Raw genomic sequence first — 16,777 nt, 5'->3', positions numbered from 1 at the left:
TGCAAGAAACAAGAATGCTTTATGAATTGGAGCATATTCCCATTCTTTTTCATTAATTCAGAACACTCTGGAAGACCTTCCTTAGACCAGAATTTCTTGAGCTCTCTTGGTTCTTTATTAAATGTTTTTTTGTGTTTGTATTTAGGTGCTCCTTAATAGCTAAGCTCTAGATTTGTGAGTGTGTGTGTGTTTGTAGGTGAGACTGTGGCTTATGATGGTTTTTTAAGAGGTTATTATGACGGTCATTGTGCCTGATGCCTATTGCAGTAGAAATGTTAAAAATTGATGATAAACTCACAATTTTATGATAGCTATTGTTTTTGATGTAACTTCCCACATTTTTCATTTCAGAACAAAATCACAGAAAAGAAGATTTGAGGAAGAACTGAATGAGAGGATGATCCAAGCCATTGATGGAATCAATGCCCAAAAGTATGGCTTTACCCTCTATCCTTTATTGTCTTTGTCTGTCCCAGCTTTGACATAAAGCTGCAACAGGGGGCAGTGTTTAATTGTTTTTGCTCCCACATGCACACCAAGTCTGAAAACAGTCAAGGTGTTACTAATACTGGCGTAGGAAGCCCTGCACATTTTGAAGATAGGCTGTAAAGTAACATTTTCTGCTATATGAGATAAGACAGTGCCTGTGAATCATGGTGTGACAGAGGTATTGACTTGTCTTGATCTTCCTGGCAGAGGGAGTTTGCTCTGTAACTGTTTGTCTGTAGACTCATGGCTGTGACACTACAGATTTATCTTACCTGCAGGCAGAGAAGTAAGACACAAGAAATGACTGGCTCAGTCAGAATGATTTTCACATCATTCTGATGTGAAAATTGATGCTTCCTAATTGTCACAGAAACGATTCCTCAGGATTAGAAACTTTCCCTGAAACCATAGTTTAATGTCTCTCAGTTAGTTGGCTGATTTCTTAGAGAAGGCTAATCTTGATGGCACGTTGGAATTGCTGGGTGAAACAACCTGCCATGTATTTTTTTCTGTGTCCTAGGAAGAGCTGGAGGCAGTATGATGTTTTGTTTCCTGGTGAATAGATAAGGCTAGAAGGAAATCAATTCCAGTCCAAAATAAGTGTTCTTATATTTCTCTGATGAAATAAAGGAATTGCTGTTCAAAAGTGTGGACAATAATTGTGATTAATTACATGTTTCCCCCCCACTTCTGTTACTCAGAATCTTAATTAGCTGAGTATTCCACCTAATTATTAAATATTCGTATGTCACATTTTGGATTTTTTCATCTTTTAGTCCTATTAAATGGTACTTGGATTTAGGAAAAAAATTTCAGTAGTTAGAAGAGTGTTGATATTCATATGTCATAGAGAGAACACAGTGAAATAGGGTAGATCATGTGTTAGGCAAAGCCTTTTGATTATACTAAACTTGCCTAAAACAGCTATATAAATTTTGGCACATTTTTTATATCTTTAGGTATACTTGTTCTGATAAAAGGATTTTAAAAATGATGTTTTGATGTCAAAAGTAAAGCATCTGTATAAATGGATTAAAATAGAGTTACCCTACTGTATGTTGTTTTATCTTAGATAGTCCTTGTCTTATCTAATTAGCACATAAAATTCAGAGAAACTTGGGGATAAAAAAGGTTTCTGAAAAAGTTTCATTGCAGTTTGTGAATTACCTGGGAAACTGCAGAAAGATAAGAAATGATCTTATATATCAGAAAGTCTGAATGTCACCTTCCAAAACCTAATTCTCTACCTAGCTCTGTATTGATTTGCTGAATGAATCTCTTAAAAGCTATGATTCAATTGATTAATACTCAGGGATAAGTTATTAAAAGTGCTGATTCCTCAAACATCAAGGTAATTCAATAATAGTTTAACTCTGTGAAGTCTAAGTGCATAAAAAAAGGTAAATAAAATATTTCCTACATTTAAGACACAAAATCAATCACATTTTTTTCTTTATTATTGTGCATATCTTTGTGCCTCAATTTTTCATCTGTAAAATGAAAATAACATTATTAGCTAGAGTGAACAAGTGATTGTGAAACTAAACAAAAGGGTTTGTGAATCAAGGAGAAAAGTTTTAAGAAAGTCTATGAGAAAACTGGCGTTTCTAAATGTTTTAAGTGTAACATTTGGATTATATGGCAAATAGGTCTGTGACTGACTGAAGAAAATTTAAAAACCATTATTGCAAGAGTGAATGAAGAACAAAGAGCTTCTGTGCTTTAGCCATTAGGCTGTAACACTTTCTCCATGGGTTTCTTTTCCCTGCATCTTGAACAAAGCACTCCTGACTCCAAGTGCCTGTTCTGCACAGGCTGGGGATGAGCAGTCCTAGCTAAGCCATCCCAAGCCTTGGTGCTTAGGGAACTCCTGTAGGACATGAGATGGAGGGATGATCTAGCTAAACATGTACCTACAGAGGGCTAAATATGTACCTGCAGAGGGGGCTGAAGTAAAGCCAGCTGGTCTTAGGTGAGCAGGTTGCTGTGCTAAAGGGACACACTCTCTTTGTCTTTTTTCCTTTAAATCATGGTGCTGCTATGTTCTGTGCATAATTCCTTGCTGTACATTGTCAAGCAGTACAAACCCTATGAAACCACACACCCCTGTGGATACACGCAGAATTCAGATGTCTGTCTGTGTTGTTCCTGGAATTGCAAAAGAATTTAAGACAAACTTTGGTACCTGGTTTCCCAAGAGACATGTCCTCATGTACTTGGAAATACTCTGGCAATTTCCAGACTCATCAGGGAGTCAGGCTGAAGGCAGAATTGTTTAGCCCTTATGTCTGTGCCAAAAGTGTGTGACTCTGTGCTCCCTGTTATGAACTCAGTCTGCACTTGCATTTGTGTTGTGCTGTTTCCCTCATCTCAGACCTCTCAGCATCTGCTACGTAAAACCAGTACAGGGATTTTTGTGAACTTTTTAGAACTAAAAGCTTCTGAAAAGGTGAGCTTGTAATGTGGAGTATGAGGCAGCACGTGCTCTAAATGGCACTCCTGACTTCACATGCGATCAAGTGTGTAACCAAATTGGGCCCTTGGGAGTAGATCTGCAAAGAGAACTTTTTAGCAGTATGCTGATGGTAATTAAATCAACCACCTGTCAGATACCATTAAAAAAAACAGGGAATTCGTTAACTGTTTGGGGAAGAGGATTACTTATTGTTTAATTTTTGTAACTAAATGGAAAAAACCTTTCATTTTCATTTTCACAGTTTATCAAAAATACTCCACGAACTGAATTTTTTCTCCAGTAGATTACAGCTGGACCCAAACAAAATCATGCTGTAGGAACACCAGCCTTTCAGTTCTCTTTCTTCTCAGAATCCTAACTGTGATCACACATAGATGGGAGAGCAAAAAAGGGAATATATTTTTGAATTAGGCATTCCGAGAACTGAATATGTTTACAGACCCTTTTTTTAATGCAACTGATTGCACAGGAACAGGGATGGTCTCCCAGGCAAGGAAACAAATATTTTCCATTTCACAAATTAAAGCTAATAGCTTACACTCCACTCTGTCCACTCCTGTTCTCCAGGACTTTAATTTAGGATATGTTCCACTGCGGTTCACTGCTGCTACTTATTTGCATTACAGACTGTCAGTTAAGAAATTCCCTTTTATTTAGAAGGCATTAGCTATACTACTAGTTTAGAGCCTAATTTAAAGTTATTGCTGGAAATATTGGAAAAAAAATCTCCATCCCTGCTACTATTGTTCAAGCTCAAGTACTGCATGTCCACAGAACTAATCTGTTTAATTTTTTGTTTTCAAATTTGTATTGTGCCGTTGAGGTACCAGCAGCCAAACCCTCTTTCATTTAAATATTCTGTATCTTTTCAAGTGTCTGTTAAAATAAATGTAGGCTCTCATATTAGAACATCTCATTTTGTAAAAGTTATGTCAAACTTTTGTCAAGATTTACTTAGTTTAAAATAGGTTTGTCATTTCAATACAAGTATTTATGCTATTTCTCATGTCAAGCAGGGAAGAAGGTTTTATAATCAGGAAGAAGATTAAAATTTACCTCTGTAGTACAAAGCTGTGGTCAAGAGACAGAAACAGTTCAAAGACAAAATCCCTCCACCTCTTTCAATAATTTTTGTTCCATTTTTGTTTGCAATAGGAGTTTGTGAAGTGTAGCTTACCTACCCACCATTCCTGCATATTGTAACAGTGCCTTTCCTAAAGGTACCTCATCCAGGCCTTGTTTTGTCTCAGGTCCTCCTCTGTCCTCTGGATATACTACAGTATTTTGCACATGAGTGGAATATCACTGTTACAGTTCCATCATATACTGCAGAGATCATTCTCCTTAGGCATGATCAACAGAAAAGCAGTTGTTCATCTGAGCTTTTTTTCATGTGTACCTTAGCAAAAGAAGCCAAAAAAGGAGAGGGGATTTTCAGTCTCCACTTTTACTGTCAGTGAAATTCACCACATACACTGCAATACACGTGACCTTGCTTAATTCCAACTTATTTTCTTATTTTGCTGCATTTCAGTAATAGAAAAGGACAGGACTGCTTTCTTCCTATGTCAGTGATACTGTTCCTTCTCTCTTCTAGGCAGTGGCTTAAATCTGAAGATATTCAAAGGATATCACTTCTTTTCTATAATAAGACTCTGGAAAAAGAAGTAAGTTATTTTCAGTAAGTCAGGCCTTTTCATTGTTTTATGGGCCTGTGGACCTTGAGTGTATTTCTACTCACTGACAGCTTCAGCAGGAAGACTGGGGAGTTGCCTCTTTCTGCTTTCTCATGAGCAGCTGATGGCAGCTGATGGCTGAACAGCTATGCTTTCCATTGGGGAAGTGAGAGGTAGGTTGGACCACAACTGGCTGTGTAAATTGGTGAATTTGATGAGAAGGGGCTAGAGGAGCTATTGCCATGCTGTGCTCACACTGTCCAGCAGGTATCCTCCATGTCCCCTGTGGTGGTTGAATGCATACTTAGCTACTTCTGTAGGTATCTTTCAGTTCAAAGCATCCACAAGGATTGTCAGATTCTTTCACAGCTCAGCAGAGTAGGTGTTATGGCCATCTGACAAAGGCTTGTGTTGCTGGGCAGTGCATTAGGATGGAAAAGGTTTCAAGGCTCCTTGAGCCTCCTTTGAAGACTTCCTAAGAGAGAAGGAGCAAGACCTGGTGTGGTCTCATCCTTAGCGTTTGGGGGTTCATTGATTGGATCAAAGCTGTGCCTGGCAGCACATGAGGTTTGAATGTGGTTGTTACTAGCCAATGTATTCTGAAAGAGAACTTGAGAGAAATATGTCACTACATGTACTTTGGACAATGACTTGGGAGAAAATTTGGGAGCTAAGTTATTTGTCTGAGTCAATGCTCCCAGTAGAAGTCCATTAGCTTGATGCAGAATGCTGTGGAACAGCAAAGAGATAATTGTTATTCTTGGATCCAGCTTTTTTTTAATGTATTTTTTTATCACCTTTTAATGACTCACGAGTCCAGTCTTTGCTTTAAAGAACTTAGTAGGAAGTCTGCTTTTGATTTAAACAGAAGCTTTTCTGGCCCTATGGGACCTGAAGGTACAGAAAGATAATAAAGCAAAACAATTGTTTAACCTAAGGAGTGAATTGCCTGCCTTCATTAGGAAGTGCCTGGAGAAGTGTGAAACACTGAAACAAATTTAAAAGTAGATTGGAATTCTGTGAAATTTTAATAGCAGCTCAAGGTTCAAAATTGTTGAACAGGACCACTACAAACATACATGACAGGTGGAAGAACAGAACTTGCTGCAGAGGTACCCATCAAGCAAAGACATATTTGTGCCTTGTAATCCAGTTACATAAGTGATAAGAATTGATTTTAATTTTTCATACAATTCAAAAGTAAAAAAAGCTGTTGTGTTGCCAAAGTGAGTTTCTACATATTCATGTAAAGTTTGGTGCACTGGTTCATAGGCAGAACTTGGCATTAAGCAGAGAGACACAGCTGTGTGCTTGCTGTTGGAAGGCACAGCTCATGCACTTTGCATTTTCTGAAGTTTGCATCTCCAGCACTTTGTGAAAATAATCCTTGGTATTTTTTTCTTAGTAATTAAATCTTGAACTTTTATCCTTTGAAAAAAAAAAAAACCCAAATAAACCTAGGCTAGAGCAAGTAACTTTAATAGCTACTTAGATAATTTCCCTTTGAGTACTTAATTGGTTTCAGCCTAGATATATCTATCTCAAATAGCAGAGCAACTCTGATAAATATTTCATTGCTTAATTCTCATGTCTCTAGACAGACTAATTAGAGATAAATAGATTTTTCTCATGACAAAACAGATCAAATTGACTCTCTCCTAAGAATATCAAGTGTTTAGTTGTAACATAACATTAGTAGTGGACATACGAGGCCTTTTAACAAAGACATAAAATATTTTAATTGAAGTAATAATATAGATTCAGTAAATATCAGTGTGCTTCCTAGCTATGCTCTGTAGCACAGTTTACACTTTGCTACTTTTTGTGCTCAGAAGTTTCCTTTCTAAATTTATATTGCATTTTTTGTAACTGTTTCAGCCCATTCGGTATTTTTCAATAACTGAAAATCAGTATGAGGAATTAATCACAAAGAATTTTGGAATCTTTGAAGAATGCTTGGTCGTTCCTAAAAATATTTTAACTTATGTTTTAAATTTTTCTCTTTGGTAGGTTTGGGGGGGTTTTTTGGGAGGGGAATTTTTTTGTTAATTAAATTTTTTATATTGTGTTTTAATATTGAGTTCAGTGAAGGAACAAGGCCAAACCATTGGATGTGACTGTTCTTCAATAAGCAAAAGTATTATGTCTGATAATCCCTAGCCCTGTGTGAGTGGATGTGAAGTCACTGAAGAAGAGGACGTTTACTGTTGCTAAGAACTGCCTATACACATGTGAATCTTTTAGTTGAAAATTCAGCTGGGTGCTATTTTATCTGTTTTAGCAATTGTGTTTTTAACATTTGCTTTTATTTTCTTCTAGTATCGAGCAACTACTCTGCCTGCATTCAAGTATTATGTGACTTGTGCCTGTCTCATATTCTTCTGCATTTTTGTTGTACAAATTCTGGTATTGCCAAAGTAAGTAATATTTAATGTGTACTTGTTCCTATGTATATTTGCTCATTTGTGTAAAAAAAGAAGAAATATAAGTAAAAAAAAAAATTGGAATTGTTAGTTTACAGGTGTCAATTCATGGAAAGTAACTTGAACGGAAAAGACTGGGGATTTCAGCCAATTTTCAAAGTTAGTCTTCTTTCTAATTTTAAACACTGTTGATAGTGTTATGCCAAACATTAGTAAAAATTCTTCATTCCTTTTAGTTTCTCTTTGCAGCTAAAAATAAGTGTGACAGTTGGATATTAGAGTGAGACAAAATGTATTACAGAGTTGGCACTGTGATAAATCACTGTATTTAACTTATGACTATGATAATACTGCTACACTGACTATGAAAACAGAGGATTAATAACCATGAAGGGTACATTTATAAAATTAATTTTGGAATATTAAAATCCCTTTCTGGAATAAATCTTTTTATCAGAATTTATACATTATTAGATGATTTATATTTGTGCTTGTTGAAGAAAGCTGAAAACTGGAAGACAATTCAAATATAGGATGTTTTATTAAACTTCAAAATTACTTTTGTGGCTGATTGTTTACACAGTGAAAAGTTGGTTTTTCTTTTATAGCAATTGTTTCTAAAGCAAACACTTCAGATTCCCTGTCATATAGTAATTCTTAACTCATAAACCTTTCTCCTGTAGAGTACTTTCAAGATTATTATTTATAACCACAGTTGTATGATTGGGCTTGTTCTGTAGTATTTACTTACATTTTAATTCAAAGCCAGAAGGAAGTGTTAGGAAATTATAAATTGACTTTCCGTACTGCAGGCTTATAACATGTATAAAGTTTTATGGACTTCTATTCAGACGTTACAGCAGCAGTTTCCCCACAAATTTCTCAAATGGAGGCACAAAGCAAGGGACACTCTGCCAGGAATTCAGCAGTATCCTGCACGTGTTTGAGTGTGACTTTAGGCATTATTAAAAATATGAAATTAATACCTGGTAAATTTAATTTTACAAGCTCATACTGTATTTTGATAAGTAAAAGAATTAATTCAAGGGAACTCATGTTCTGCCACATCTCAAAAGCCAAAGGCAGAACTGCTGCCAGCCAGCAGTGTGATTTTTGTTTTTATTTTAGTAATAAAATTTAATCTAGATTTATCATCTCTCTTACATGTGGTCAGACATTCATTTTGTTCTCTCCTTACTGTGTTGCTTAAACCAATTCTTTATCTTGTTAAAATTGATCAGAATATCAGTGAACTCTAGGGAGCTGTATTCAGCTAAGGAAAATATCCTCCAACTTGCTGGTATTTCTGTTATTTCTAACATCAGAGCAAAAGACACTTATAAATGCTTTGTCATTTTCATTACCAAAATGTTAATTGTCTTATGATGCTTTTATAGGGCTGCATATCAAATTGTAAAAGCAAAAGTGTAAAATCAGGTATTACCAACATTAACGGTATTCAGCTTCAGGTGGTCTGTGGATTATTTTAATAGATACAAAAATGGAATCCAGAAAGGCAAAGTATTATACAGGCACCTGCATCTTTTCTGGATAATTGGGAGCATTGCAAGTTAAAAAAGCAGCAACAACAAAAGCTGAAAAACCACCAGTATATGTAGTCATCACAAATGCAACTTACATTGAACATACAGTGATGCTGCAAATGTTATTTCCTACTAAAATTCTATCTACCCTTTTTGTTTTCTTCCAAAAGTTCTCCAGGATTTTTAAATGGTGTTCTAATGAAGACAGGGAGATGAACTAAATCTGTCATTGGGTTTTATTGATTCACTATTCCATTAACCTGGTTTTACAGTAGTGTAATATCATTGATTTCTGTGCAGGCACACAGTCTGCTACTTAAAAGTAGATTTGGAGATATTTGATGATGGATAACATCCAGCAAGTTGCAAGTACTAAGTAATACTTTCAAGATCTCCAGACATTTTTTTCAAGGCTGGAAAAATTTATTAATGTCTTAATTTTCTTGGTAAAGTGATGTGGTGCTTTAATAATAAGCTTTACACAAAGTGATAATTACAAATTTAAGCAAGAAAACAATATCTTGGGGTGAAATGTATGATGGGGAGTAGGTCTTCACTGTCATTAAATGAAAGCAAATCTTTATCATTACATTTCCTTGGAACAGGCCTGCAGTAGCTCTCTAGCACTCTTGGTTTGCCAAGTGAGAGAAGTATGCCTATTAATTCACAGCAACCCTATACTCTTTATTTAAGCAAACAGAATTTGTACTAGAATGGAATTGGTAGTGTTGGTTTTTTGAAATACAGACTGGTGAATTGATGAAAGTATATTTCTATTGAACAGGAGATACTTCTTGCAGCATTGAAGTAAGGGATTGTATTTAGGCTACATTTAAGATTCTTCCCAAGTCTTCACTCGCAGAGGCCATTGTGTTCAAAAAACTGTCCTTTTTTCCTGAGTCATGCCAAGCTAGCAGTCATGGTTAGGAGACCTTCACGTTGTATTTTTGATCAGGCACAACTGAATTTTTTCATAGGAGAGGGAGTACTTAGAAAGTTTGTCTGAAAGCAGGCACGGAAGATAGAAGATGGTGTAAGTGAAAGGAAACTATTATTACTAGCTATTTTTCTGCTGTATTAAAACCAATAAACACCAACAATTCAAGTGGAATTATAAAACTGAACTGATACTGTTTTAACATTGAAACTGCCATACAGTCTTCATTGCTATTGAATCTTTTGGTGGCTTAGTGAAAGTATCAATGCCTTTAAGAAATAAATAGCTACTATTAGATACCAAAAAGGTGTGAATTCAGTATTAGCTTGTATAATTGTCAGTTGCAGTTGCTTCATTGTGATTTTATCACCTCAAGAGAATTTGCAGTCCTGTTGTTCAGAACATGGAGAACAATTATCTCCAAGCTAAGGAAATTCTCTGCATTAAAGGACATGTGCCAAAAGTCACGTATTTTCCTAAAAGTTACAAACTTGTAGGAAAAAAAGACATTCTTTTCTACATTTTTCAATATCTTTATCTTTACCAATAAATTTCTGGTTTTCAGTTAAATAGTTACCATGATATACATAAATATAATTTTTTTCCAATCTCGTACCACTGATAAAAATGAATTGTCCAAAGCAAATATTTCCTAATGAAACCAGAAAAATGCAAGTTTAGCAAAGATCATAATTTTTTTTTTACATGGAACTACCTGAAGCTTGAAAAGTTCTCGTATGGTTTTCTCATTTTTAAACTGTCTCTCTGTAGCTTATTGTTGAGGGTTGTCCTGTTTGGGTTTCTGGTGGGGGACTGTAGCAGAGAGCAGAATGAGGTCATTCCTTAAAGTGTAGAAGAAGCAGGTAAAAACTTATCTGGCTTAGGCAATTTCAGGTGCTCCTCTGACTAAATATTTTGCCCAAATCTGTCAATGCAATGCATTTGGTAACTCTACATAACAAAAGCAAGGTTAGTTTACTGAAAAGGCCTGTACTGCTTTTCTAATGTTTCAGTGACAAAAAAGAAATCATATTATGGCTTTCCTATGGTCATTGCCTCAAATGAGACTTGTTCATGGTGGCACTTAATTTTTAGCATTTTGCTTCTCTTCGTAGCATTTTCAGCCCAATTCTTTCCTTCTAGGAGCAGCATGAAACTATTTTATCTTGGCTTAAGTGAAACAGAAGTCTTGCTGTTCCCAGATAAGAAGGGGGTCTGGGTAGCAAAAATACTATGGGTTTTTTTGCTCTGTTTTCACCACTCAAGTCTGGATTGTAAGATACCACTTTTTAGTGCCTTCAGTCTTTTTCTCTTTGTCCTGTTCACCTTGCTGTGTGATTCTTGTGCTCCTTCAATAACATCATTGATTATGTGAAGCTGCTACAAAGACCTTTTGTTCTTGCCTGTTGCCCGGGAGATTAAGTACTCTTTGCATAAGCTCTCTTTATGCCATGTTAATTTTATTTCCCTTGCTCTTCAGTTTCTCAAACATCTTCATTTCTTTTACTAAAAGGAGGCACTCCAAACTTGACTGATAAGGCTATTCTTGTGTTGAGCCATTTTTTAAGATGTGGAGGCCCCTCTCTTGTATTCTTCATATCAGAGAAAGAATAGTTATATTTTGAAATGTAGGAAAAGTTCTTTGAATGTTAATTAAGGATATATAAGATGGGAAGTGTTTATGCATATGGAAAAAATAAACCTGTTTCTTTCCTAACTGGCTCTGTTTTTAGTTTCCTAGTTGGTTTTATTTCTTTTTTTCCTTTTTCTTTCATCTTTTCTGGAGCTTATGAGATTTTTCAATTCCTAAGAATAGAAACTAGTTTTAATACTCTGATGTACAGCTTACTGTCTCAGTCTAAATGAGAAAATCTTGGAGAACATGTATTCATAAGCAATAATGATCTTCAAATAACTTTTTAAAAATATTATTTTACAATTAATATATGTTATGAATTCCCAGTCATTTGTTTTCATCAGCTTTGCTGATGCAACCCAAAATCCGATGATTAATACTTAATATATAACAAGTTCTCTGAATGTTTGGAAGGGAAGCTCATCAATTACTCTCCAAAATGCTTTTAATGACATCAGATTGGTTGGTGATGTTAATGCTTTTTTGTTCTTTTCTGAAAATATTTTGTATAACACTGTTGTTAAAACAGATCAAAACGTTTCTTAATATTTCTGGCATATAATGTCTGATAAGGTAAGATGTTTGTTGAGGCTCAAAGGAGTTGAGAAATATTTTTTTAATTCTGTAAAAGTGTCAAGTCTGGGGTTATATCTGAAAGCAGGTACTCAGGTAAGGGAATTCATGACTGCATCTAGGTCCCATGCTTAAACAACTGCGTTGATCCAGAGCTTCTGGTCTTCTCTTGGCAATCATTAAACATAATTAGGTTCCACTGGATCTTTCCCTCCGCAGATCTGCTAAGAAGCTCTCACGTGGTGCCTGATGGAGCAATTATGCTCTACTGTGGTAGTATTCCTATAGAGAGATTTCTGCATTTGCAGAATGAATGAATGAAGGAATGAATTAAGGACTGCACAGAATGTCACTGAATCCCTGTTTACTGAGTATCCAGGGGTGCTGCTTTGACTAGACCTTCCTATTTATAACACACAAGAAAAAGTAGCACTGAGTAAGGGTGATCAGCATCACAGCTCCTGCTGCAAGACACCGAAAATGGACATCACTGACCTGTGCAGTTTTCTGCCTTTTAGGGGTGAATGTACACCACCAGCAAGTTTATTTTGTATGTCTATTAGGCTCTTTTATTATTATAAAATCAACGACAAAAAACTAAAGCAGCAAGGATCTTCTTTAATACAGGCTTCCTACAGTTAAAGCAAAACAAAGCATTGCTTCTCTTAATGTACTCTGTCTTTATACATGTGGAAATTATTAGCTTCTCATGTTAATAACTTTGCAAGTCAGAGGTAATTTAATTCAATCATTCCCGAATTGAGAAAATGGCAGGGGAAATGCCTGCCATTCAAGGGAGAGTTTTAATTGGTTTTCCATGGTGGTGATGTTTGGAAGTTGCAGCTTGCACATAGTACTTTTTCATATCATCTGTATTATAGACAAAGAAATGTCATGTTATTAATGTGTAACCAAGAAATTAATGCCTGTTTTCCTTTTCTTCTAGAACATCTATTCTTGGAATTTCATTTGGGGCTGCATTTCTCTTTCTTTCCTTCATTCTGTTTATCTGTTTCGCTGGACAGCTTTTGGTAGGTATTCAAGGAAATCTAATCCATTAGTTGGTTTCTTTGAAATAACATGTTCTGATTTTGCCAAGTACCAGTTAAAGGAAGAAGGGTTTGCATACTCAGGCTTCTGTGGACATTGTTTTGTCCATATTGGTTTTCTGTAAAATGTCCTGATTTATTTGAAAAGCAGAAAATGCCAATGCAGTAGTTGTCTATACTGACACTAATATTCTGTTTCTCATATGAAGCTGGATCATCTGAGAGGTTTTCATTATAGTTTGATAGGTTGCCTTTTAAAAAAATTTTTTTGCTATTGTGCTTACAGGAGGTGACTCATCTTATGATTGCTTTAATTTGCAGGACTGTGTATTTGTTTAAGTATTATATAAGACCATTTTCTGAGTTGAAAGAATATTTCACCATAACAATTTCATTTGAAATATAAAAATGTTTTAGTAAATTTCCAGTTTTGTCATTGTGTGGTCCAGGTGTTATTATAATACCTATTAGTGTATGTAGTATTATGCTGAATTTAAGAATTTAATTCACTATTTGAGCAAACCATTCTGCCTTTCAGCATGTCCCCCTTTCAGTTCTCAAAAAGACCCAACATAGAACTCCATCTATGATAAGGATAAGGAGTTTCAGGATTTGTAAGAAAGTGAATGCAATTTGCATATGGCATTCCCACTTCTCCTGCTCTGTCTTTGCATATGCTCACATAGAGAAAACTGGAAGATCTTTTATAAAAAAAGCACAGTGGAAAGACAATTACTTCAGTTTGCAGTAAAACAGTATGACAAGGTAGTTAAAGAAAAAATCAGAGGAAGTAGGTTTTTATAATTCCTCTCTCTTACGAGACTTGTAATTAACCAGGACATGTTTTTAAGAAAATATAATTAATATAAATTTCAGTTACATTTCCAGTATGTTAGGGATGCTGCCACTGCTCAGGAATTAAATATATTGTAACGATATTCTTAAATATTTTTAATCATTAAAGTGAGGTCTTAGAGGTATTGCTATTACTTAACAGAAAAAATAGTTCTCATGTAATGTTATACTTGACTTCTGCTTGTTATTGACGGTAAATTGAGAGTAAAATCATGAAGTCAGAGTACTACTCTTGAAAAAGCAAATTTAAAAAATATCTTTCAAAGAAAAGCCAGCCTTTTCCAGTAGGAAAAAGAGGTGCTAATTAAGTGGTATCAAGAAGTGCTGGCACATACATTCTCCTGGGGCTTTTATTTATAGTGTTACTTAGGAGGAATACAAATACATTTTTCTGCATTTAAAGGGATGGCTAAGCAATATGCCGAGTCAGAGTTGTAGATTTGTGCCATTTGAATAATATCTTTTGCCTGTTTTCAGTGTCTTTTGCCCACATTGCTATAAGTACTATAAATACTGTAAATAGCAATGGAGACCTATCATTGCATTTCTGATGACTTGCCAGTTGTCATGTTCTAACCTAAACCAGTTGAAGAGGAGTTATTTATGTCCATGTCTTTGTGAGTTCAGCTGCACTAATACAGAAACTGTGCTGCTAAGAAGATTTCAGAAAGTTATGACCATAGTTGATGCAGTGTTGTCTTTCCTTCGTGTGCATGGATGTAGTTCTTAAGGTGACAAGAACCCACTTTAAGGTGACAAGAATCCAGGTCTTCCCCACAAGGTGGGAAACAGCTAATAAAACAAGCAGTAGGTTTTCCTTTCCCTTGTTCTCTCCCTAAGATTTCTTCCTTTGTGTCAAAATCCAAGCACTGTTTTGCAGCTTTAACCACAGTGACACCCGATGTTATATTTTGGTAACATATTTATTGCACTATCTGACTCATCACTGTAAATGGGGCTTTTTTAGAAGAAAAAGTCTAAAATTTCAAAGAAACTAATATTGGTATCTGAGTTTTCATACAACAGTGACACTGTTAACTAAGGCTGAATAAGTTTGGGTTTGTTTGGGGTTTTTTCGTTCCTCCTTTTCTAAAGAGGTACCTTTTGGATTCCCTTATAGAAGGCATGTAGTAAATGTGGATTTGCTTGTGTGTACATGCACTTGCACACAATTACAGAGTTTAAAATCACCAAATATCTCTCATCTAAAAATGCACCAAAAAACCCAAGAATTTTTTTGTGCTTGTCTGATCCTGAGAGATGAAATGTGGTGAGTTAGCTACCAGGCACTCACCCTGCTGCTCAGTCACTCTGCCTCACTCAGAAGGATGGGGTAGGAAAATAACAATCAGAAAGTTCATGGCTTGAGATGAGGCAGGGAGATCACTGGTCAGTTATTTCAGAGAAAATGCAGACTAAACTTGGGGATAATTGATGTAATTTATTGCCAATTAGGATAGGTTGGCGTTGTAAGAAACAAAAACAAACATTAAAGCCACACCATTAAGCCTCCCTTTCCCAAATTTACCTTCACTTCTCTGCTCCAGAGTCCTCTTCCTTCTGTCAACCAGTGCAAGTAGGGGAGCGTGGTTGGTGCATAGGCATTTCTCTCTGCTGCTGCTTCCTTTCCTAGTTCCACCCTACTCAATTTTCAGGACTCCACAGGCTGCAGTTCCTTCAGGAACATCACCTGCTCCAGCACAGATCTTCCATGAGCTTCCATGAGTCATCTGCTCCAGCATGGAGTGCCTGCTCCTCCATCCTTGGGGCTCCCTCTTCTGTTTCTCTCTTTGTGTTCCCTCCTCCTCTCTCTGCCCAACATGTTGGGCTCGTTCTTGCCCTGGTGTTCCCAAGGTGCCCAGCCAGGGTCAAGCCTCTCCACCAACCTGAGCACCAGAACCTGCCTGGTACATAGACCTGGAGTAGCAGTCAAATATTTACAGGACTCTTACAGGATTTACAGAGTGGGACCTGAAATGCCAGTAAAGACAGCAAAATCTAAGTTCAGTTTAGGACACCTGGCTATCAATGTGTGCTTGTCTGAGTACTTTTGACACTTGGCACTCTGTCTTCACCAATTACAAATGGCTGTAACCCCCACAGAGTAAGTCCCACAAAAACCAACATTGAACAAATTTCTCTTTACGATTTTCGTTTCATTGGCAAAACAAAAAAACTCAATCCAGACTGTAATGCTAAAATTACTGGCTCTTATGGAATTTAATTGCAATATTGTAAGAAGAGATTTATGCTCAGTGTTTTACTCGGAGTTTATTAATTGATTCTGCTGTTCAGCAGCACTGCAGCGTGGCCCAGCTCAGTCTGGGGTGAAGTCATAATTCAGCCATTAGAGAAGAATAGGAATTTTTCCATCAAATGATGCAGCATTGTAGTAGCACAAATAAGGAGGTTATAGACTTCAGAGCCTGTCTTTGTGCCATCCCCTGCTGGTTTTGGGCAAACAGGCCAAGGGCAGGAAGAGCTGACACTTCTCACAGAAGGAGTCATTTGCCCATGGGCATTAAATCTTGCGCAATCCTAGCTAAAATGGCATATATCCTGAAATTTGAAAGGAATTTATTTCTTCTATGTTCTAATTACTTTTTTTGTGCCTATTAAATTTTTTTGGTTTTTGTTTTTTGGATAGTCACAATATTCAGAGATAATCCTAAAGAGTATGAGTATTCTTGGTCGTAAAGATTATTTTTGTCTTATTTTTTCATATTTTAAATGTAGGTCTTTCTTTTTAATTAATTTTGAATATTTTCTTTGACTTTTCCTTGAGGAGTTTCTTTCCCAGTTAGAGAGACAGAGGACAGTGATTAGCTCATGTATTTTCTGTGTCTCCCCTTTATCTTCTTGAAGTACAGATGAGTTCATAGAATGCATGTGAAATGCCTCAGACCTGGTAAGATTTAGATGTGTTTTACCTCCTGCTGTGAAGGCAAGGAAGCAATCATCTGGTACCTAAATGATACATTGGAAGATGTAATGCATTCAGTGGGCAAAAAGCCCACAATAAGCATGTGAAGGAAGGATCTTTGGGGTAGCTGAGGTAGCTGGCCAAAGAAGTATTTTTCTCAATCAGATGTTCTTTATGCATTGGTGCAAGTACTGAC

The 16,777-nt window shown here is 36.1% G+C and overlaps 1 protein-coding gene across 1 annotated transcript in view; it reads left to right on the top strand.

The window, feature by feature from the left end:
- ADCY2 (adenylate cyclase 2) overlaps positions 1–16,777 on the top strand; it is a 205,016-nt gene that overhangs the window by 143,453 nt on the left and 44,786 nt on the right. The window contains exons 12-15 of the mRNA XM_059855000.1: positions 352–432; positions 4,563–4,632; positions 6,961–7,058; positions 12,701–12,785. Of these exons, the coding sequence (XP_059710983.1) occupies positions 352–432; positions 4,563–4,632; positions 6,961–7,058; positions 12,701–12,785 (334 nt within the window). The remainder of the gene's footprint in view (positions 1–351; positions 433–4,562; positions 4,633–6,960; positions 7,059–12,700; positions 12,786–16,777) is intronic.

Source organism: Haemorhous mexicanus, chromosome 1 (genome assembly GCF_027477595.1).
Source record: "Haemorhous mexicanus isolate bHaeMex1 chromosome 1, bHaeMex1.pri, whole genome shotgun sequence".
NCBI lineage: Eukaryota > Metazoa > Chordata > Aves > Passeriformes > Fringillidae > Haemorhous > Haemorhous mexicanus.
The sequence above is the reverse complement of the archived record's forward strand: the minus strand, read 5'-3'. Positions and strand labels throughout refer to the sequence as shown.